At 48.8% G+C, this 19156-nt stretch overlaps 9 protein-coding genes across 9 annotated transcripts; 4 read left to right on the top strand and 5 right to left on the bottom strand.

Moving 5' to 3' along the window:
* The first annotated feature begins 288 nt into the window (after positions 1 to 288).
* GGS22DRAFT_71467 (Dos2-interacting transcription regulator of RNA-Pol-II-domain-containing protein) lies at positions 289 to 4313 on the top strand. Its single transcript, XM_047967891.1, has 3 exons — positions 289 to 490; positions 556 to 3038; positions 3095 to 4313. Exons 1-3 carry the CDS (start codon positions 397 to 399, stop codon positions 4109 to 4111), a joined length of 3594 nt encoding a protein of 1197 aa, XP_047823303.1. The 5' UTR covers positions 289 to 396; the 3' UTR covers positions 4112 to 4313.
* A 55-nt stretch (positions 4314 to 4368) lies between these two features.
* Positions 4369 to 5344, bottom strand: GGS22DRAFT_153962 (microsomal signal peptidase 25 kDa subunit-domain-containing protein). Its single transcript, XM_047959953.1, has 3 exons — positions 5204 to 5344; positions 4861 to 5144; positions 4369 to 4790 (listed from the first exon to the last, which is right to left on the bottom strand). Exons 1-3 carry the CDS (start codon positions 5241 to 5243, stop codon positions 4440 to 4442), a joined length of 675 nt encoding a protein of 224 aa, XP_047823302.1. The 5' UTR covers positions 5244 to 5344; the 3' UTR covers positions 4369 to 4439.
* A 146-nt stretch (positions 5345 to 5490) lies between these two features.
* On the top strand, positions 5491 to 6553 carry GGS22DRAFT_71459 (uncharacterized protein). Its single transcript, XM_047967890.1, has 3 exons — positions 5491 to 5638; positions 5699 to 6255; positions 6314 to 6553. Exons 1-3 carry the CDS (start codon positions 5592 to 5594, stop codon positions 6493 to 6495), a joined length of 786 nt encoding a protein of 261 aa, XP_047823301.1. The 5' UTR covers positions 5491 to 5591; the 3' UTR covers positions 6496 to 6553.
* GGS22DRAFT_71456 (RNA polymerase III subunit Rpc25-domain-containing protein) lies at positions 6440 to 7580 on the bottom strand. Its single transcript, XM_047967889.1, has 5 exons — positions 7454 to 7580; positions 7191 to 7386; positions 7020 to 7106; positions 6899 to 6962; positions 6440 to 6839 (listed from the first exon to the last, which is right to left on the bottom strand). The coding sequence occupies exons 1-5, from the start codon at positions 7463 to 7465 to the stop codon at positions 6611 to 6613; spliced, it is 588 nt and encodes a 195-aa protein (XP_047823300.1). The 5' UTR covers positions 7466 to 7580; the 3' UTR covers positions 6440 to 6610.
* A 488-nt stretch (positions 7581 to 8068) lies between these two features.
* Positions 8069 to 10266, top strand: GGS22DRAFT_71439 (uncharacterized protein). The gene is made up of 3 exons (XM_047967888.1): positions 8069 to 8093; positions 8168 to 9178; positions 9249 to 10266. The coding sequence occupies exons 2-3, from the start codon at positions 8244 to 8246 to the stop codon at positions 10069 to 10071; spliced, it is 1758 nt and encodes a 585-aa protein (XP_047823299.1). The 5' UTR covers positions 8069 to 8093; positions 8168 to 8243; the 3' UTR covers positions 10072 to 10266.
* Positions 10267 to 10932: 666 nt separating this feature from the next.
* Positions 10933 to 12455, bottom strand: GGS22DRAFT_153956 (ribosomal protein S8e). The gene is made up of 3 exons (XM_047959952.1): positions 12307 to 12455; positions 11722 to 12248; positions 10933 to 11657 (listed from the first exon to the last, which is right to left on the bottom strand). Exons 1-3 carry the CDS (start codon positions 12307 to 12309, stop codon positions 11405 to 11407), a joined length of 783 nt encoding a protein of 260 aa, XP_047823298.1. The 5' UTR covers positions 12310 to 12455; the 3' UTR covers positions 10933 to 11404.
* A 166-nt stretch (positions 12456 to 12621) lies between these two features.
* On the top strand, positions 12622 to 13439 carry GGS22DRAFT_153954 (uncharacterized protein). The gene has a single exon (XM_047959951.1). It carries the CDS (start codon positions 12801 to 12803, stop codon positions 13419 to 13421), a length of 621 nt encoding a protein of 206 aa, XP_047823297.1. The 5' UTR covers positions 12622 to 12800; the 3' UTR covers positions 13422 to 13439.
* An 805-nt stretch (positions 13440 to 14244) lies between these two features.
* On the bottom strand, positions 14245 to 17426 carry GGS22DRAFT_71430 (kinase-like protein). The gene is made up of 2 exons (XM_047967887.1): positions 15441 to 17426; positions 14245 to 15364 (listed from the first exon to the last, which is right to left on the bottom strand). Exons 1-2 carry the CDS (start codon positions 17334 to 17336, stop codon positions 14507 to 14509), a joined length of 2754 nt encoding a protein of 917 aa, XP_047823296.1. The 5' UTR covers positions 17337 to 17426; the 3' UTR covers positions 14245 to 14506.
* A 720-nt stretch (positions 17427 to 18146) lies between these two features.
* On the bottom strand, positions 18147 to 19123 carry GGS22DRAFT_153950 (ribosomal protein 60S). Its single transcript, XM_047959950.1, has 3 exons — positions 18779 to 19123; positions 18585 to 18714; positions 18147 to 18526 (listed from the first exon to the last, which is right to left on the bottom strand). The coding sequence occupies exons 1-3, from the start codon at positions 18935 to 18937 to the stop codon at positions 18480 to 18482; spliced, it is 336 nt and encodes a 111-aa protein (XP_047823295.1). The 5' UTR covers positions 18938 to 19123; the 3' UTR covers positions 18147 to 18479.
* Positions 19124 to 19156: the final 33 nt, after the last annotated feature.

The raw sequence follows: 19156 nt of genomic DNA, 5'->3' as shown, positions 1-19156 counted from the left end.
TAAGTTAATGAATCTCATCACCATACATCCCGCGTCGCTAACAACTTTTGAGCTCAAGTTTTTTTTCCGTCCCTTTTTTCCTCTGTCCCATCGGAAAACCCCACCATACTAGCATAATTGACTTTTAAACCCCTGTCAATTACCTGGTAAAAATTGGCTGCCCCTCTTACTGTTTTGGGAACATTATCTAAACTGCGGGGCATTTCGTCATTTGAGGAAAGTGCATACATCCATAATGTAACTATTCTGATTTTTTATAACATTTATTCAACGTTCAACATCAGACGAGGCATCTTTCTAATATTTCTCTTAGAAGTAAACAACACCCTGAAAATTGAATAAGAAGGGACGCACCCCTGTTCACCTTCGTGGAATAGGGTCACCCTAACGGCGAAAATGGCGAGCGTCAAATTTGAGGATCTTGCCCTGCAATATGTTCTCGCAGATGAGAACGACCAGGAACGGGAAATATCAGAGAAGGCCGCTAAAGGTGAATATCCGTAACGCCACACAATTCACGGTAGACATTGAATGATTATTAACATTTCCCCTTAGCCATTGAAGAAGCTACAAATACCCGAATAGCCCTTGGTCAATGGGTCGCTTCTATAAATCGTTGGATTCAACCAAGCGATGATACTGCTGCCGATGACAACATTATCGCACGGGCCAAAGCATTAGATTTCCTCGCAGCCACTCTTGGCGTTCTCAGAAAGAAGGATGTTTCTTTTAAAGCCGATCAGATTAAGCTTCTGGTCACTTTCTTCGGCTCCCTCTTCTCAAGCGATCACCGGGCTGGTGTCACTGCTTCCGCAAAGGCTTTAAGGCACCTAATTCGCATGAAATCATTCCAACCAAATTTAGGAGATGATATAATTACAAGCGTCTGTAGACTAGGTGAAGACTTCAAATTACAGACCCCTGCGACACGCCTAGAGCTTTATGATTTATTTCTAGAGCTCCTCCAAGATCCTGCCGTGGCCAACGACCTCGAATACCGGCATGGAAACACGTGCGGATTTATAACCAGCCTACTAGACCTATGCAGTAACGAGAGAGATCCCCAGAATTTAATGAAATGGTTTCAGATCCTAGGGATATTCCTCCAGAACTTTTCACCTTCGGAGGACGTTATACTAGAAGTTTTCAAGACCTTTTCCGCCTATTTCCCTATTTCTCTACGAGCAACCGCAGCTCCATCAGGCATTACATCTGATGATCTAAAAAGCGCTGTACGCTCGTGTTTCGCTTCTCATCATCGCGTCGCCAGCTACGCAATACCCTATCTCCTTAATAAGCTTGACCAGGGTGATGCAGTCACAGTTGCTGTCAAGGTTGATATTTTGCAAACAATCAACGCTTGTGTGGTACAATATGAGCATCCAAAGCAAAGTGTTGTGCCGTTCGTTGACCAAATATGGAGCTCGCTTAAATATGAAGTCCGAAATGGCGAGATCCCTGATACTATCAAGGCCACTTTGACAGTCATACGGTCGATAACTACTCGACTTGACGATGATGAACTTCGCTCGTTCTTATCAAGTGCCTGGAGAGATCTAGTCGATGATCTATCCAATCCCACTTACATCGCCCAGGCTGGTCGATTGTTAGTAGCAATTGCCGGAGCTGGCTTCCAGTCATTTTCGATGATCACATCCCAGGCCATTCCCAGCATCCAGACCGCACTCAAACAGACCCAATCTTCGAACCATAAGCAGGAACTTATCACACTATTGAATTCGATCCTTGCTGTACGATCACTTCTGGTCAACACTTTGAAGGACAATACGAGTGTTGACAGGAGCACTGGCCTGTTGAAAGACGATGTTTTTGGCGACTACCTCTTTTCTGCGGTTTATCTTCCCCTTTGGGATGAAGTCTCAGATGGCAAAGAGTCTGTTGAACAAATAGGCATCCTAAAGAAGATTATGGAAGGATTTGCGGTCCTGGTAGGGCAGCAATCCAGTAACACCACTCCGTCTCATCAATTATGTTCAGCCTCAACTTGCGAGAAGATCTTTGGATGGTTGGCAGGCCCGTCTATCGTTAACCCCTTAGAAAGCAGACAATTCAGCGAGGGGATTACCGACGAAGACGCCAACCGAGAAATCCGTGATTCTGCGGTTGCGGCATTGAAGGAGGCAGTGCCTTTGTATCCTCCTTCATTCCGGATATTACTGCAACAATACCTTACGTCACTTACGAAATCATATTGGCACCATCTTGCCCCGCATGACCTTCCTTTAGAGATCAAACTTGTTGCTAGTACACTATGCGACGTTGGTTGTTTAGGTCTACCAGGAAAACAGTTATCGCTGTCAAATGTGGTTTCATTGATCAACGTACTATTAGAGGCACTATTCTGGATGGTATCTAAACAAGCGCCACCGAAATACTGGACACCGTTCATCTGTTCCATCCACCTATGCATTATCCAGTCTTTGGATTCACTGTCCAACCAAGCAGATAATTCTTCCAAATTAAAGCCACAAGGAATTACGAAGGACTGGTTCATCGAATTTACCAAGAAGATTGTGGATGCCGGAGCTCCTCAGCTTGATTTGAACAAGGCGGAGGCATCTGGTCTGGTAGCATCCCTAGTAGGGCAAGAGACCGAAGGCTCTAACACTCGCAAGCAATTATTGGCATACTCTGTCTTCGTTGTACGGCAGCTATACCGACGCTTTACATCCGTCCATCATGGGTCTGACAAGAGTACCGGTGACCAGCCGCCCATAGCACTTGGAAAAGACTTTGGTGCTAGACATGTTTCTATCGCAGACGAAGATGTCTGCATTCACCAACTTGGTCTTTTGGCCACATCTGTTGTACGAGCCTTGAATGAAGATGAACAGAAAGCCTTGGAAATCGGCAAAGACGCTTTCACTCTCTTCAATGAATTTGGGGAGGATGGTGTTGTTCCTGAAAGAGATTTGTCCGCTAAACTTGCCGGAGTGAGCCTGTTGGACGATCTTCGTACAGTACCGTTATCAATGGGTATCCTACAAGGTCTCTACCCTGGCGTGATAAGCCCGGAGGTGAGTGTGATTTATCTATTCATTCCAAAGCCCAGATGTACTAATCGTGTTCCTAGCATCACCTTTACGCCCTGAAAAACCTTTGCACTATCTTGACATCTACACCAGAGCCTTGTCTGGATACGACGCGAGCTGCGTTAGATATAAGTCTTGCGATCTTGTCGAACAAGCTTCGTATTGAAGATAAGGTCAATAGCCAAGCGAAAGTACAAATTCAGCAAACCTTGGTGGATACCTTGACGAGCATCTTGAACAAGGAGTCGAGATCTAAACTGGATGCATCCACTGACATCTGCACATTCCGCAGCATCCTCTACTTCTTGGCTGGCGACGTGGCTCGATTCCGAAGCAGCCCCCCGGAGCAGAATGTCTTACTTAAGATGGTGTGTGATAAAGTACCTTTAGAGCCTACCTTAGGCCGACAATTAGCAAGCAATTTTCAAGTCCTTGTCAGCCCGAAGGAGTGTTTAGAGAAGGCGAATCACGCAATCCAAAAAAGACTAAGTGGCGAATGGTTGTATTTCCAAGCCGTTCAGCCTTATTTAAAGGAATGCTTCCCTAATTCTGGGCTGAACGAGACGGTTACTATCAATCGTGCCGTGGCCATATTTGCGGTACTGAAGCATTTGAAATACGAACAGTATGCTAGTGACATCGGCCAGATTGTGCGGGTTGGCATTCGCTCATTATCTACCTTCGACACGGGTATCGAAATGGAGTCCTGTCTCAGCGTCCTGCTACAGATCCTTGAGAAGGAACCCATCCAACTGAGGGAGCATCTACCCGGCCTAATCTCAGGTATAATTATTGCCTACGAGACGGCGAAAAAGAAACCCAAAGCTACGGAGTCCGAGTGGTATCCTACAGCAAAGGCGCAGGAGAAGGGACGTGTGTTATGCCGAAAGTTCGCACTGGAGTTCTTTCAGAAGCTGCCTCGGACGTACGAGGCGCAATATCTCGTGCCCCATAGACAGAAACTCCTACGCCCCTTGTCTACGGCCTGCGGAGATTCGGTTAGGGAGATTCGACGCACGGCACTAGCGGCTAGGATAGCTTGGGATGCACTAGCTTAGAACACTCTAGGTTGTGATTCTGGATTTTATTAGGTTGCCAGATAGGATGTTGGATGTGGTAAAGATAATCGCTCACGCGAGAGGTTAGGGGATACGTTGAGGAAACTTGAGGAACACTTCATGGGTCGCATTTACCTAGCTATGCGGACTTTATGACTGCTTAGCAAAGATAGGGGCACCGTTTATGGACTAGATGGTAGCTGACGTAGGTAAAAATAAAAATGACAGAAAGACACTCATCCATAGGTATTCATGTAATTCGAAAATGTGGTATCATGTTCATTATGCACGAAAAAAACCATGCCTAAACTATTTTCTTGCTTGTGAATCACGCCTTTCTACGCTTCGACTTCTTGCCTGCTGTGGAGTCCTCGGCCCCGGTAGAGGCGGCCTGGGAAGCAGCAATGGCGTCTAGAACATCCGCGTCTAGGTTGCTGAAGTCGGCCGTGGTCGCGGAGGCAGCGGCTTGGGCGCGCTTAGGATCGGCCTTTGCGATTAAGGGTACGGAGGTCGCGAACATGGTCTGGAAGGGACGCGCGATGAAGTGGCCTTGCGAGTCGAACCATTCGGTGAAGGAGCGCGCTAGCTCGATTGTTGTTGGGGTGCCTTTCTTCGGTGTGCTGGTGATTTTGAGGTTGTAGGTTGGGATGTTCTTTTTCGTGGAGGTGGATATGGAGAGCTGTGGTTTAGTTAGTATGATGTCTTTCGGGGTGGAGGTAGAGGTAGAGGTAGAATGGGGGGATGTGTACTTTCGATCCGTCGGGCGCTATGCCCTGGTATATGGTTCCCTTCTCCACGAAGCCGATCCAGTACGTCAAGACCCCATTAAGTATCGCGTACAAGGCGACGGCGCCAGCGGTGTAGTATTTGGTGCTCTCGAACCCTAGCTTATAGTCCCATAGGAAACAGGCGGCGGCGACGGCGAAGGCGCCATACCCGAGGGCTAGCCGGGTATCAAGGAGGCTGTTGTCCTGCTTGAAGCCGAGGGAGTTGAGGTAGTTCGGGATCGCATCGTCGGATGTGTTTTTTAGGTCTAGGTGGGTTGGTTAGTTTGGTATTCGAAGTAGAATTTTAAGGGAGAGGAAGGCGAACCCGCTAGGTTGTGGACGGCAATTCGTTCTTGAGAGGCCATTGTTGAAGTTTATTGTCTGATATGCTAGAGTAATGGGTTGGGAAGTTGCATTGGCGTCGGTCCTGCAAGAAAGTTGTCGACTTGAATTAGGATCATTGAAGCCACCTAAGCAGTGAAGCTGTCAGCTATTGGATGTAACTAGGTACCTGTAGTAGCCAATAGAAATAGTTATTGGAGTGGGTCGCTTTAAAGTTCAGCCCTGTACCGAGCTAGTGTAACGTCAATCTGAACCTATCATCAGTCAGCAAATAGCTCAAGCTCCAACGTTCTTCATTCTATCTTTCTATTCACAGCCGATTTCTTATCCGAGTCGTCCTCAAGGGAGAAGGGACAAACACATCTTTCGAGATGACTCAATTACCGCCCCAGACGATCCATAGGGATCCTCAGCTTTTGTAAGTGTTGTTAATTAGGATTAGGATAATGTGCGATCATCGCTAATCATGGTAATGTAGTTACTGGATCCTACTCCCGATTACTGTTGTTATGATCTTAACTGGCGTCTTGCGATACTATGCCACCGTTCTCATGCAAACACCCCCTAAACAGCTCGATGAAAAGTCTTTGAAAGAACAGCGATCCTTAATGCATGGTATTGCCGTGCGCAGCAACTATCATGTCTTATCTGCACCATCCTTCCGCGCGCGACGGGACTACCTTACCAATGCTTACGAGTCCGGCGCATTTCTAAAAGACCCCGATCGACGCGGCCAGCCTCCCCCTAACCCGATGACCGACCCTGGTGCCATGGATGGCATGATGGGTATGATGAAGAACAATATGGCTATGATGATTCCCAACACCTTGATCATGAGTTGGATCAACGCTTTCTTCAGCGGTTTCGTCATCATTAAGCTGCCATTCCCTATTACTATTAAGTTTAAGAGTATGCTACAAGCTGGCGTTGCAACCAAGGAGATGGATCCCAGGTGGATGTCGAGTATCAGTTGGTACTTCTTATGTTACTTTGGCCTGCAATTCGTCTTCAACTTCTTGCTTGGTAACGAAAATGGTAAGTTTCCTTGAGGTCATATCGGCTTCGATATATCCATATGCTGATCTTGTGATAGCTGCGAATCAGATGGCCCAGCAGATGGCGGGAATGGGGGCTCAGAATCCTCAAATGTTCGGTCCCGGCGTTGACCCTGACAAGCAATTTAAGACCGAAGCAGAAAACCTTGCAGTAGTCGAGCATTACTCGATTTTGGATGACGTAGAGGATCGATTGCTCGAGGGTATCAAGTCTAAATAAACAGGACTGGGTAGTAGGTAGCTTAATCAGCTAGACCTCAATGCAAATAGCTTTTCCAACCAAAACGCCGTCCCGTGCCAAATAGGTACAGTCTATCAAATAGATGCACCCATGATTATTCCCACCAAAGACAAACTCCGAGCCCCTCTTTCATCATGGACCCGTCGATGTGGTAAGGGGATGACTTCTTCGCCTTGTCTATGGTTTCTTGATCCGAGTTATCCGGTCTCTGATCATGCCATGACTCATCCAGTACCTGAAATCGGACCATCTCGTTATTGTCGTAATACATCGGATCACTTTCAGGATCGAAGACCCACGTCCATGCCTTCTCATTTTGGTTGCTAGAGAGTAGTTAGTTTCCATAAAAGTTGGATGTTTGTATATATCCCCCGGTACTTACTATAGGGTGTTCTCGGGTAGCTCCTTGAACGGGACGAAGATATCTTCGAAGAAATCGGTACGAACTGAGGTTACATTAGTGACCTTGCTTCCTCCCTTTAGAGATTGTAGGAAGCACATACTTGTGATACCAGTTTCATCGGCTTCGGTGATCCTCCCAAACATGACCTCACCCTTGAAAGGTCTAAACACAATCACACGAAACTCGACTAGATATAATAGTTAGCGATATGTTATGAACGGGAAGAGGGAAAAGCAGGGGGTCACAAAGCTATTAAATCAATAGAACATACCATTAACATTCACCATCCCGTCCCCATGACCGATGAGACCCTCTGAAGCCCATAACAGGTCATACATGCAGATGCAGAGCCCGATCTTTTGAATTACTCGGTTTGAATACTTGGAGTTGATGGCGTCTTCGATAGCAATATGGCTGGGCTTTTCAAATTGGTCCGGTCTGATCTGGACTAGATCGGCTATCTTCGTCTATGTTTTTTTGTTAGCGATAAAAGAATATTATGTCTATGGACTGGTTCTTTTTGAAGTAACTTACCAAGATAAACATCTTGTCGATGAGATTGCTTCGAATATTTCACTATAAAATCATGTGTATTATGATTTGGATTTCAATACACTCAACTGCGCCTGTACTATGTAGATGCTACTTTTTTGGCGGCCAAATTGAAATCGAAGTAAAATGTGGGGAACATTTGCCGACAGCTGCCCAGGTGTTCCAGATCCACTGCGGCTGAAGCGCATCGATGGATCATTTATTTTCCAGCGCCGTAAAGCGCTAGTGAGCTAGAACTGGAACATTATTTAAGCATGCGCTAGCACCGCGCTAAAACTCGGATCGCGTTTGCATAAGAAAACTTACAGGGGTCATTTGTAAACCTTGAAAAAATACATGCACGCTGTGCACGCAGAACCACACAACGACACAACATAGACTTTGATCATCTTCCACGTCGTAATCATTTCCATTTCCATTTTCATTCCCACTTGCGATTTCATTCTTAAACCACCTTTTCCAAACTGTCTTCCTACTTCGAGACGTTTTCTCCATCTTCGTATTGCTTTTGACTAAATCAGACTCGGGTTTTATTCCTTTTCAAAAACGTAGCATTTACGAAGATTCTGGAATACATTAATTGAATTGTCATTCCGGAAAGGCTAGCAACGTCTAGCTGGCGGTGAGCTTTCCTTTTCCTTTCACCCTTCCATTTCTTATCTACCATTTAACATTCTCTAACAATTCATCATCCAGTACTCTTCAATCTACTGAATTCCCTACTTATTTCCCGATATTGAAACTTGAATCTTGAAACTCGAACTCTTTCAAAATGAGCAACTATCCCTACGCGCCCCCTCCGCCAGCTCCTTCGGCGGCTTCTCCAAGCCCATATCCTCCCTATAGTCAAGGGCCAGGGTATACCCATTCAGCTCCTCGCGGCGGCCATGCCGCCGCAACGAGCGGTGGTAGAAGTCATGGTCATCATCAACACCAAGGACCTGGTCGCAGCGAATATGGTTCATCTTATTATCAACAGGACTACTCGTCTCCTAGTGGCGGTCCTTACAACCCTCCTCAACCGGCTAGCTACTGGCAAGGAGCTCCATCCTCAGGTCACGGCCATTCCAACGGCTCGTCGATCCCCCCTAACTACCCCCCCAGTTACGCAACCCAAGGTTACCCACAGCCTACTCAATCTTATCAAGCACCGTATCCTAGTCAGCCCACTCGTCCTCCTTATGGCGGTGTCCCGTATGGTCAAGCACCTAGTGAGTATGCGCAACCTCCGCAGCAGTGGGGTGATCATGGTCAAGCATATCCTTCCTACCCAAGCCGCGGTGGACGTGGCGGGTATCCGAGTGACCGAAGTGGTCCTCTACGCAACCCCTATCCTCCTGCGCATCACCAGCCGGCTCCTCTACAACCGCCGTACGGGTATCCCCCGACTACTGCCCCAACATTTCCCGGGCCTCCTCAGCCTCACTATGGATCTAGCAACAGAGGTCATGGTCGTGGTGGCCATACTCACTCTAGCAGAGGAGCTCATGGTATCGGTAATGATCGGGGCGAGAAGTTTCGTCACCGTGATCAGAAACCTCACTTGACCCTTAACTATCAGAAGTCTGATCCTGCTTCTGGAAAGAAGAAGAAGCGCAAGACCAACACATTGGGACTAACCCCCGATGATGATGATTCCGACAAAGGTGGAGAAGTTGTAGATGACGAGAAGCGTCTTGCGGAGCTATTTGGCTCTGATGGTCCAGGGTAAGCCTTTTTTTCTATTTTTTTTCTTTTAAATTCACTGTGTTTCCTTTACTAACATTCGGTTACATAGCATCCCTGATGGGGATTTAGAAAAGTGGTTGGCAGAACGACGGGCTAATTTCCCAACCAAGGCGCGTGTTGCGCAGAAGGAGGCAGAGTTGCACTCACAGCTCGCAAATCACGCTAGCAACGGAAAGGAACCAGTAGCTGTCCAAGTTGACCCAGTCGAGAAAGAAGCCGATCGCCTACGCAAGAGACTCGCCAAACTTGATAGAAAGATCGAGAAGCGCAAACGTGCGCCTAACGACGAAGGCGATGACATGAGATCCGAGTCTTCGGACGAGGAGTCCGAAGACGATAAGCCCGAGGCCTTGCCGACTGATAAGTCAGCTACTGGATTCTTGCCTCCTCCCCCCATTACGCGAGCCGACCCCTCTAACCACTGCAAATACTACTCTACGGGAGGTATCTGTGGTAAGAAGGGCAAGTGCCGTTTTGTACATGATCCAGCCGTTCGTGAGGCTGCCCTCCAAGAGAGGACAAGAAATGGTGGTCAGATGACGCTTAAGCAACGCCTCCTCCTGAATGACAAGGATCAGGACGATATGGAGGTGATAAAGACTATTGTGGACATGCGCTGTAATGGTCGTTTGCACAATCCTCAGAATTTGCCTTCGTTTTCTCAAGTCGACGATCAAGCCAAGGAGATGGTTGGCGCTCCAATGGTTTCTTCGTTACCTACCACTGGTGGAGAGGCTAACCTTCCTCCCAATCCCTATGCGCACCTGAAGAACCGCAAGCCGCTTAAGAAACATAACGATTGGGCGTCCGCAGGCCAGCACCAAGGGTGGAATCCTCCTAGCTACGGAGGCGCAGGCATGCCACCTAAGTAGTTGCCGCCGTCACATTACTCTGGGAGAGCTTAACTTTCCTACCGATCTGGTTCGCCGTTTGCGGTGTCACGCACAACAATATTCATCAATGTGATGAATCAACGTCCACTAAAATGGTGCCATGTGGCACGCGACAGCTTATTTGCGCCTTTCGGATTAGTATCCCCCAGGGACTCGGGAAGGCTGAGTCTATTAATTTATTACATGTGCGACTTCAGGTTATCACTTTCAGACGTCATTTGAACAAATTCGCTATCGTCGCTCGTCTTGCCAAGTAGTGGTAGATACACAGCGCTTGATTTTATGCCGTTCATCATTCGTTTCTTTGCTACTCCCTTTCCCCGTTCGACCTAGAAGCGCAACCCAGTCCAGACTTCCAACAATCCACAATTATTCATCTTTAATAATGCTTCGACCTCCTAGTACGGTGGGCGAGTTTCGCGATATCCTCATTAAATTGGCTTGAATTTTTTTTGCTATCATGATCCATGCTGGCGTTCGGTGGGCGGTGGACGTTGGCGTAGGTAAAGGTATAGGCAGGCTTGCAAGGTCAAGCAAGGACGGTAAAAGGGGCATGAAATAGAAGGCGCTCTGATCCCAGATTGACCTTATTACGGATAGACGTAAGTGTGAGCTCGGAATTATGGACAGAATCGTATAGACTGTACTAATAGCTACATTGCTGTTCTCTTGATGTTATGTGACCGTCCTGCGTGAGGTGGGAATTTTTGCCTCTGTATTTTGGCTCATGATATGGAAATAGATATAGCTAACATTGAAAATTCCTTGTATTTCGACCATACTATGGGTATTATATCAGGTAGTCGTTTTACTTAAATCACAGGGTTGTATGTATCTAGATTATTGGCATTTGTATATTTTGGTACTAGATTTATGATTCCTTTTTCATACCTTGCCCCTATAACTTCCTTTCCATTCATCGATTCTCTTGGCATCTCCCGACAGGCATATACAGCAAAAACACCGGACGCCGTTTAATGCATGATAGGTACCATCGCCCATCGCTCTGTCTGCCCCTTGGTGAAATGATCTTCATAGACGTCTGATATCGGGTTCGAAATTCGGATATGGTAGGTGTCCGTCCCCGTTGGCCTCGACATCTCTCCATGTAGAATCGGCTAGTCAAATAGGCAAGGTTTAGGGCCTGTTTCTAATCGTTCGCGCCGAAGGAAGAAAGAAAACCCTTCCTTTCTTCCCCGTGCCCCCCTTTTCCTATTTTCCGCTCATTCCCTAACACACCCACCCCATAGTTATGGTATATACATCCAACTTCGTGAGAAATTCACAGGTATAGGCTGTAGATAAGAGCGACTTAAACAAGCAGTACAGCGTTGACGCAGCCGTCGTTCTCGCAGTTGTTCGTGATCTGGGCGTAGCGGCCCCAGGCGACCTTGCCGCCGGCGGTGACGAGCCCGAGCTCGGACACGTTGACTTCGATGATGGTTCCCTTGCTCAGCACGCCGAGCTGTGTGTACAGCGGCTGCTGCGGGTTCTTCTTCACGCTGATGATAGGGAGTTGTAGCGTTACGCCTAGCTCTGGGTGGGTTACGTTGGCTTTTTTGTATCTGGTTGGAGGATTAGTAAGAGTTGGTGGTTGGTTTGATAGGGGGAGAGTGTGAATGGACATACCGTAATCCCATAGGTCGGATAAACCTCTCGTACTTGACCGGCCGTCTCGTGAAATCCGGTCCGACGAACGTCGGCTTGGTAACCATACGCTTCCAGCTCTTCTTATGCGTCTTCTTGCCCGTGCTCACTACCTTGAACATCTCCTCTTCGCTGATACCCCTCACCTTCGGCAGCGGCACGGCGAACTTGGCGGCCTTCTCGGCGCGCTTGTTCTTGATGGCGGAACTCAACGCCTTGGCGGAGGTCGGGTTCGACCGGTCGAGCAGGTAGTTTGGCAGCGGTGTCTTGGGGTCGTTCTCGGCGGCCGATTTCACGTTGCGCTCCTCGTGCGCCTTGATCTGCTTGCGCATCTGGATCTTCTCCTTGTGTCGCTTAGCCTGGTGCAGCTTCGCTCGCAGACCACGCAGGTTCTGCGCATCCTTCGAGGCCTTGTGGCCTTCTCGGGCCTCGCGCTTGCGCACGCGCTCTTCGTGGTCGAGACGTCGGCCGTGCGTCTTGCGGAAACGCTCCATGTACTCATTTTGAGGCTGGTGATAGATGTTAGTATCGCTGGCTTATTTTTTTGGGAGAGGTTGGAGGTCTTACCATGATGAATTGATTGTGCCCTCGAAAGGGACTTCGGGATTAGATATGTAGGGTCCTTTATAATCAATTCCAAATCTAAGGCGCTCGCAAACCGGTATTGATAATTGCGAGGATGTACACTTGATCTGTCTAAAGTCGGTGGATAGCAGCAAAAAAAGTTACAGTGGAGGTTCGTTATCGATCGGCGACCCGCCACTATCAAAATTTCTAATTGAACGTCCAAGCTCCAGCCACACAAATACCGCACTAAAGCCACCCGTAAAGCCGCAGCGGAAAAACCAGCGCCCCACTTTAACATTTCGATTCTCAACTTCGTCGTTAATCTTCCAAATATCCCGATCCGAGGTCTCGATAGACATCCTCAGCGGCGATCTAAAGGCCACCGGTTCGGCCGATTCTACACCGGATGAACTCTACCCCTTCCATCCCAAAACCGAGATAAACAAAACACCAAATCGAGAGAATCAGATAAGAAAAAAAGGAAACCCCCCAAAATGAGCCGCTCACTCCTCCGCACCGCCCTGGAGCTGCGCACGCCCATAACCCGGCTCCCACCACCCTTCCTCCTCCCTCTCCGCGCCCGCGCCTTCAGCAGCACCCCCGAAAAGCGCACCATCGAGCCCGCCACCCCCGCAAGCGAACCCAACCCACGCGGGCTCCCCATAACGCCCACCCGCCGCGGTCCACCCCCGCCCCCGCCTCCCTCAACACAGGGCCCATCCCCCATAACCTCGCCCTCGGTCGCAGAGCTATTCCCACTGCTCCGCGCGCAGCCCTCGCACTACATCACGGTGCACATCCACGAGCGGCCCTACCTCGTCACAGAAGGCGACCGCGTTCGTCTGCCCTTCCTAATGCACGGGGTTCTGCCGGGGGATATCCTGCGCCTGGATCGCGCGTCTACGATCGGTTCGCGGGACTACACGTTGTTGGGCCAGCCGTACATCGATTCCGGGTTGTTTGAATGTCGGGCTACCGTTCTGGGCGTGGAGAGCGAGCCGTTGCGCGTCAAGATCAAGACGAAGCGCCGCAATCGACGGTCGCAGAGGGTCACGAGTAAGCATCGGTATACGATTTTGAGGATTAGCGAGTTGAAGCTTTTGGGGCCGACTTAAAATGGGATGGGATGGGATGGGATGGGTTGGGGGGAAGGGGACCCTGGGGCTTGCTTGGCTGGATGGGAGATTGGTAGATGGGGGAAGAGGGGCTGGGGGTTAGATTCTTCTCTCTATCAAGATCTATGTGTCTGGTCATCGGGATGGACGATTGAGATGTTGCCTTGACGGCTGGTGAAATGGGGAAGACATATCTCTACGCCACAGAATGACAAGCTTGTGAATAACTCGACAAGCTTCGTGTATAAAACGCCAATCCTAGTACCAAGAAACGGACGATGGATACCTAGATATGTACGTGGTGCCCATAGCTCGATACAGAATACACATGTACTATACGTCTCAACATGTTATGCACTAAAATTGTCAAGTTACGTGAGCCATGAAAATGATCGACAAGTCTTTTCATTATAAATATGTAAGCTCGATAAGCTTTCTGTACTCGTAAAAACGCCGAATAAAGCAACAACGGCGTAAAATTCGTAAACGCTATAAACAAAAACAACATCAGCGGGCAGAACAGAAATCCTGCCGGCCACATAGGTATAAAAATCCACCCCATTCGTCCGTCGGTATCAATATGTAAGCGTAAAAAGTGTAAGGTAGGTTAGGTAGGTAGGTAGTATGATAACGTTTGTGCAGTGATGACAGCGTCTTTCTAAGCCAGAAACAGGTAAAAAACGAAGTTTTGCTCTTCCCCCTCCGTCCATTCAAACGCCCCCCTTATCCTGAACTCCGTGGCTAATTGGGTACGTAAATAAGCATGAGCAGAAGAACGTCAGGGATATTTTCGATGGCAGTAAAAAAGGACAATGGCCTCCTAAGCAAGGTAAAGAGAGAAAGGAACAGAAAACGAGAAAAAAAGGTGAATCCAACACGGGATTTATGCAATCCCCGTCAATGATTATCCATCCACGAACCGGCTCCTTATACAAAGAGGCAACCGTCTCCGTCTTCCCTCCTCTTACTATTCAACCGTCATTTAGACTTTTTTTCTTCCCCATTCGTAAATCGTAGTTATTAGGTATATTTTTCCCCACCTCCTTTCCGACTATGGTTTCGGAACCTCTCCCGGACCAGCGTTACTACCTCGCCTCCGGTGAACCAGAACCCCTCGAACCGATTTCCCTACCCACAGCCTTCGCGACGCTTCCCCAGTAGGCCTGTGGCCAGACGCTCAGGGATTCGGCCTCAGTAGGCATGCGCTCGCGGCAGCGCGTCACGACGCTCTGTATGATCCTACCGAGGAGCTCTTCCGTGATGGGCAAGGTGCCCTCTGGCGCTTCGACGGGGTATAGGAACGGGTCTGTCCTCGACAGAAGCTCCTCGCATGTGGGGCGTAGGTGTTGTTCGCGGGTGAGGCAGCGCCTCATGGTCCTTATTAGGGAAGGAGGCACGGGCGCTCCTCCGATTCCGCGATCGCGGAACTCGATGTCGTATTGCCAGTTGATGATGGCATGGCAACGGGCCATCGGGTTCGGGATGTGGCCGAATGGTGGTGTGCCGTATACCATCTGAAACAAGATGCAGCCCAAACTCCAGATATCGCTCGGTTTGCCGAGCTTCATGAGCTTGGGGCGGGGAGGATTGGAGATGGAACTGATGCGGTGGCCCGCAGCGTCGGTCGCGTTGGAATCGATCAAGCTTTCCGGACTCATATAGTTGGGTGTACCAATCTGGGTCTCGCGGTGTACATTAACGGTCTCGTCCGTCTGGATCGCGTTGGCGATGCCGAAGTCGATGAGCTTCAGGCGGCCTTGTACGACTACAAAGTTGGCCGGTTTCAAATCCGAGTGCACGATATTATGGGCGTGGACTGATGCCAGGCACTCGAGCATCTCTTGCCAGTAGTACCGGACGAAGACCGGATCGAACTTGGCGTTCTCGGGCGAGACCCGCAGACGGAGGAGCGTGTTAAAGTCCAACTCGCCCATCTCCATAAGCTAGATAAAGAACAACTAGTTAGCAAGGGCACCATACTATCAAGAGACCCAAATAGTAGAAGTGTATAAAACTTACTAAACTGAGGACCTGCTTTTCTTCGTTCATCTCATAGTCGTATAGAGTAACAACTCGTTCTACGTTATTCAGCTTCTTGAGAAGATTAATCTCGCCCTTGTAGCCTCGAACGGTGTTTTCGTCAGCGCCTTCAATAGAGACACGCTTCAACGCAAACATTTTGCCGTTATCGGCTGCTACGCGATACACCTTTCCACTTCCTCCACGGCCCAGAGAGTCGAGTCTTGTGTAGCATTTACCGTTAACCTTCATATAGTTCCGTCGCTTCGCAGCCCCAACGGTAGTCGCGGCTCCGGCTGTGGACGTGGCGGCTTCGAGCATAGACATCTTGGGCGGAGGTGCTGGCGCTGCCCGACGAGGCGTATTTTGATTCAGGGAACCTAAAGCCTTGCGCTCGGGAGAGGTAGGACGTAAGGCGCTCGAAGGTACCTCAGCAGCACTCATAGGACGGGCAGACATGGCAGAAACCCTGGGTAGATCTTTATCTAACTTTTCCAGGAAGCTGTTCACAGCTGGCTTATTCCTTCTGAAAGTTGGAGGTGCCTCGTTTTCCTGGTCGTTTTTCGCGGGAAGTTCTGGCTTTGGGGGTGGGATCCGATAATGGGGGATAATAATCTCATCATGGTCAGGAGAAGCTTGGCGCGATCGTGGAGCTCGACCGTTTTCTTCTGCGGATGATAAATCCCTCCTGTGTGATGCCCTCCCAGAGCTCCTGGAGCTAACAGGGCTCCCCGAAGCTAGACGATCAGGTACATAATATGACGAGGCCAGATTGTCTCCTTGCTCGTAATCGTTTGCGTCCCGAGGTTGCTGTCCATCCGGTTCCTGGCCGGATTGAAGTGGCTCTCCTTCGTTTTCAGCATCCTCCTCGCTCTGTCTCCTTCGTCCTCGACGCGCCGGGCCGCTGAGAAAGCTGCCGGGAACTTTCCCTACCCTCTTGACGCGCATTGAGCTCTGTACGCCTTGGTTGTCTTCGTGTCTACTTCTATATCCGTTAGAGCCTGGCCTAGAGGCGCTACCCGGATTAGAAGATCCAGTTTGTCGGGGAGCAGTTCGTGGAACATCAGGTATATCATTTTCATCAGATTGCACGGCGTGAGAATGGAAAGAGGATGCGAGATCAGTTGGTCTTGAGGACTGAGCTGAAGAACCCGAGCGACCCCTACCACCCGATGAACTGACAGCAATCCTGACCACTCTTCCCTGTTGAGCCGGCGTATTTAGATCCTTGTCCTTCAGTTCGGATGCATTAGCTTTCTCCTCAGCCATGCTACTGTCAGCTCGACTAGGAGGTCGATTTCCATTCCGCGAGGCTGTGAGCGACGTGGATGTTGACCTTCTCTTTGCGGGTTTAATTTGGGAGGCAGAGGCGGAGGCGGAGGCCGAGTTTCCCGATGCCGCGCTTAGTCGAACCACCCGTTTCCTTACAGGACTGCTTTCTCTACTAGGTTGACTCCTAACAGGTGAAGACTGTCGCGATGGAATTTGTGCGCTACTAGCACGAGTATGTCTCCTCTCTTCCCCATTTGATGTTACTGATGAACCCAACACGCTGCGTCTCTTGATAGGCTTTTCTGGCTCAGCGCGAGCCGGCGACGAAGGTCGATGGCTCTGGCCTCGGGTTCTAAGAACGCGTCCATTATCCCTCTCTGGTTCAGGTCCTTCGTCGTTGAGAAGAGCTTTCGTGAGAGCACTGAGCTTCATAGGCACAGGTATCTCGTCATCGGAGCTGTCATTTCCGGCGAATTGCGACTTAGAACCATGAGCTGCAGATACTGGATTCGATTCGGCGCGACTTATTTGTGGTCTTCTTAATCCAGATCTGAGAGACGATTTTCTTGATACTATGGCAGATTGGTGACCGGAGGCTGCAGCCGCCGGTAATGCGGAGGCCATTACGAGGTATACTGTTGGTTTATTGTATGGTATATGTACACGTTATGGGGTTTGAAAAAACAAAAAGAGCGGAAGCTCAAGCGGATAAAGCGCGTCGAATTGGCGAATTAGTCGTGGTTGTCGAATTAATCGATGTTTTACGTGTCGAATCCGGTCATTGTCCAAAACATTTGTAAATCTAATGGTAATGGAAAAGATTCAAAAGAATGGGGTGCGAAATGCAAAAGTAATTGGCGCGTTCATGGATGTATCCGGAAAAGGTCGTGGGATGCTTGGATGGTTGAGATGCTTAGGATGCTTGGGATGCTTGAACTCCCCCTGGTTCAAATGATTCAAATTGTTCAAAGATTGGCCGAAGATTGTTTTTTATTGGTTCAATTCAATTAGCGTCCTTTTTTTCGTTTTTTACCCCGTTGCTAGGAGCAACAGAAACATTCCATGTCCCGGTAACCAATCAGATGGCGTATTAGAGTTAGGCTAGTTAGGCTAATTCCATATCGACAATGCTAAGATTACCTAACTGTGGAACTATGTTTATGCACATACTGTACGCACATAAACCCCCACATAAACAACTTGACTGTTTGCATAAAACTCTGTTTCTCTCACATGCCCCTCCCAGCAAACCAGCCAAAAACGACTACGGCATTCGAGCTAGGGAATGACGACCGTTAGATACGTATAATTCTAATTTTTATTAGCTAGTCATTCCACGAGCATTGTCGGCATGGCCGGCCGGGGATAATTTGGATATGCGTACTTTGTACTAGGTCATCCTTTGGCAATTCATAATTCTAGACAACTACTGTAGCTTATTTAACCTTGTAACGATTTCAAAACCTGTAGACAATGTACACCAACATACCTAATATAAATATAACATTCATAAAGTCAGCATTCATCAAAGCATTTTCAGGATATCACGAGCAAATTTCACCATATCAATTCCCGGAGAGAGGATGCGCATAGTCATCTGGAGAAGTAGGACTGTATTCGCCTTTGCCTTAACCATTTCTGGATACCCTAATCGGTCAAACGCATACCGTTGCGCGCCGAAAACCATGCAAGACCGCCACAGCCCATTTTTGTGCCACTCCCCCAGAAACCCATGATTTCGTTGCGTTAAACACGTACGAAATCCGTTTAGTCGAAGAGACCGAATCCCATGTCGTCGTCGGATTCCTCCTTCTCTGTACGTGTATGTTAGTATACCTGAGCACGAGGGAAAGTATGGATTCTGAATCATACCCTCTTCCTTCTCTTCCTCCTTCTCCTCGGCAGCGGCAGCACCACCAGCGGCGGCACCGCCAGCAGCAGCGCCACCACCGGAACCACCAGAGGGAACGGAGGCGAGCTTGCTTGAGCCCTCAGCGATCAACTATAAATTTGTGTCAGTTTATGCCACTATCTCTTCACTCGGTCACAGTGCCAGGTCGCCGTACCTCGTTGATGTCCTTGCCCTTGAGCTCGGAGATGAGAGTCTCGAGACGGTCATCATCAGCCTCGATACCGACGGAGTCGAGGACCTCCTTGATGTCGGAAGCGGAGGGAGAGGCGTTGCCGGCAAGGCCGAGAAGAAGGTAAGCTGCGAGGTGCTTCATTTTTGCTGATTTTTTCTTTAAAAAATGTCTTCGGTTAGTTATTGTGGTTTCTTGCGCAAGTATATTTTTGCGACGAGCGGGGAGGGGTCCGATGTAAGATTGGCAACTTGACAGCGTCGCAACGTCTTGGTATACAGAGCTCTTGAGAGTAGAATAAACTTACGAGATATGTGAAGAACACGAGTAATCAATCGATTTAACCGCGATTTGAGGCGGAGA

Source organism: Annulohypoxylon maeteangense, assembly GCF_022496945.1.
Source record: "Annulohypoxylon maeteangense strain CBS 123835 unplaced genomic scaffold GGS22scaffold_2, whole genome shotgun sequence".
In the NCBI taxonomy this organism is placed as follows: Eukaryota; Fungi; Ascomycota; class Sordariomycetes; order Xylariales; family Hypoxylaceae; genus Annulohypoxylon; species Annulohypoxylon maeteangense.
This window is presented reverse-complemented; position numbering and strand designations above follow the sequence as displayed.

What these genes read in the sequence shown, in the direction of transcription:
- GGS22DRAFT_71467 (XM_047967891.1), top strand. Translation starts at nt 397, where the DNA reads ATGGCGAGCGTCAAATTTGAGGATCTTGCCCTGCAATATGTTCTCGCA. An exon ending in ATCAGAGAAGGCCGCTAAAG is followed by an intron (nt 491 to 555) that starts GTGAATATCCGT and finishes ATTTCCCCTTAG; the next exon opens with CCATTGAAGAAGCTACAAAT. An exon ending in CTGGCGTGATAAGCCCGGAG is followed by an intron (nt 3,039 to 3,094) that starts GTGAGTGTGATT and finishes TCGTGTTCCTAG; the next exon opens with CATCACCTTTACGCCCTGAA.
- GGS22DRAFT_153962 (XM_047959953.1), bottom strand. Translation starts at nt 5,243, where the DNA reads ATGGCCTCTCAAGAACGAATTGCCGTCCACAACCTAGCGG. An exon ending in TGCCGTCCACAACCTAGCGG is followed by an intron (nt 5,145 to 5,203) that starts GTTCGCCTTCCT and finishes CAACCCACCTAG; the next exon opens with ACCTAAAAAACACATCCGAC. An exon ending in TAGCGCCCGACGGATCGAAA is followed by an intron (nt 4,791 to 4,860) that starts GTACACATCCCC and finishes ACTAAACCACAG; the next exon opens with CTCTCCATATCCACCTCCAC.
- GGS22DRAFT_71459 (XM_047967890.1), top strand. Translation starts at nt 5,592, where the DNA reads ATGACTCAATTACCGCCCCAGACGATCCATAGGGATCCTCAGCTTTT. An exon ending in CATAGGGATCCTCAGCTTTT is followed by an intron (nt 5,639 to 5,698) that starts GTAAGTGTTGTT and finishes ATGGTAATGTAG; the next exon opens with TTACTGGATCCTACTCCCGA. An exon ending in CTTGCTTGGTAACGAAAATG is followed by an intron (nt 6,256 to 6,313) that starts GTAAGTTTCCTT and finishes ATCTTGTGATAG; the next exon opens with CTGCGAATCAGATGGCCCAG.
- GGS22DRAFT_71456 (XM_047967889.1), bottom strand. An exon ending in CGGGATGGTGAATGTTAATG is followed by an intron (nt 7,107 to 7,190) that starts GTATGTTCTATT and finishes TATTATATCTAG; the next exon opens with TCGAGTTTCGTGTGATTGTG. An exon ending in CTACCCGAGAACACCCTATA is followed by an intron (nt 6,840 to 6,898) that starts GTAAGTACCGGG and finishes ACTACTCTCTAG; the next exon opens with CAACCAAAATGAGAAGGCAT.
- GGS22DRAFT_71439 (XM_047967888.1), top strand. Translation starts at nt 8,244, where the DNA reads ATGAGCAACTATCCCTACGCGCCCCCTCCGCCAGCTCCTTCGGCGGCT. An exon ending in TTTGGCTCTGATGGTCCAGG is followed by an intron (nt 9,179 to 9,248) that starts GTAAGCCTTTTT and finishes TCGGTTACATAG; the next exon opens with CATCCCTGATGGGGATTTAG.
- GGS22DRAFT_153956 (XM_047959952.1), bottom strand. An exon ending in ATCCGACCTATGGGATTACG is followed by an intron (nt 11,658 to 11,721) that starts GTATGTCCATTC and finishes TCCTCCAACCAG; the next exon opens with ATACAAAAAAGCCAACGTAA.
- GGS22DRAFT_153954 (XM_047959951.1), top strand. Translation starts at nt 12,801, where the DNA reads ATGAGCCGCTCACTCCTCCGCACCGCCCTGGAGCTGCGCACGCCCATA.
- GGS22DRAFT_71430 (XM_047967887.1), bottom strand. Translation starts at nt 17,336, where the DNA reads ATGGCCTCCGCATTACCGGCGGCTGCAGCCTCCGGTCACCAATCTGCC. An exon ending in AAAAGCAGGTCCTCAGTTTA is followed by an intron (nt 15,365 to 15,440) that starts GTAAGTTTTATA and finishes TTCTTTATCTAG; the next exon opens with CTTATGGAGATGGGCGAGTT.
- GGS22DRAFT_153950 (XM_047959950.1), bottom strand. Translation starts at nt 18,937, where the DNA reads ATGAAGCACCTCGCAGCTTACCTTCTTCTCGGCCTTGCCGGCAACGCC. An exon ending in AGGGCAAGGACATCAACGAG is followed by an intron (nt 18,715 to 18,778) that starts GTACGGCGACCT and finishes ACAAATTTATAG; the next exon opens with TTGATCGCTGAGGGCTCAAG. An exon ending in GGAGGAAGAGAAGGAAGAGG is followed by an intron (nt 18,527 to 18,584) that starts GTATGATTCAGA and finishes ATACACGTACAG; the next exon opens with AGAAGGAGGAATCCGACGAC.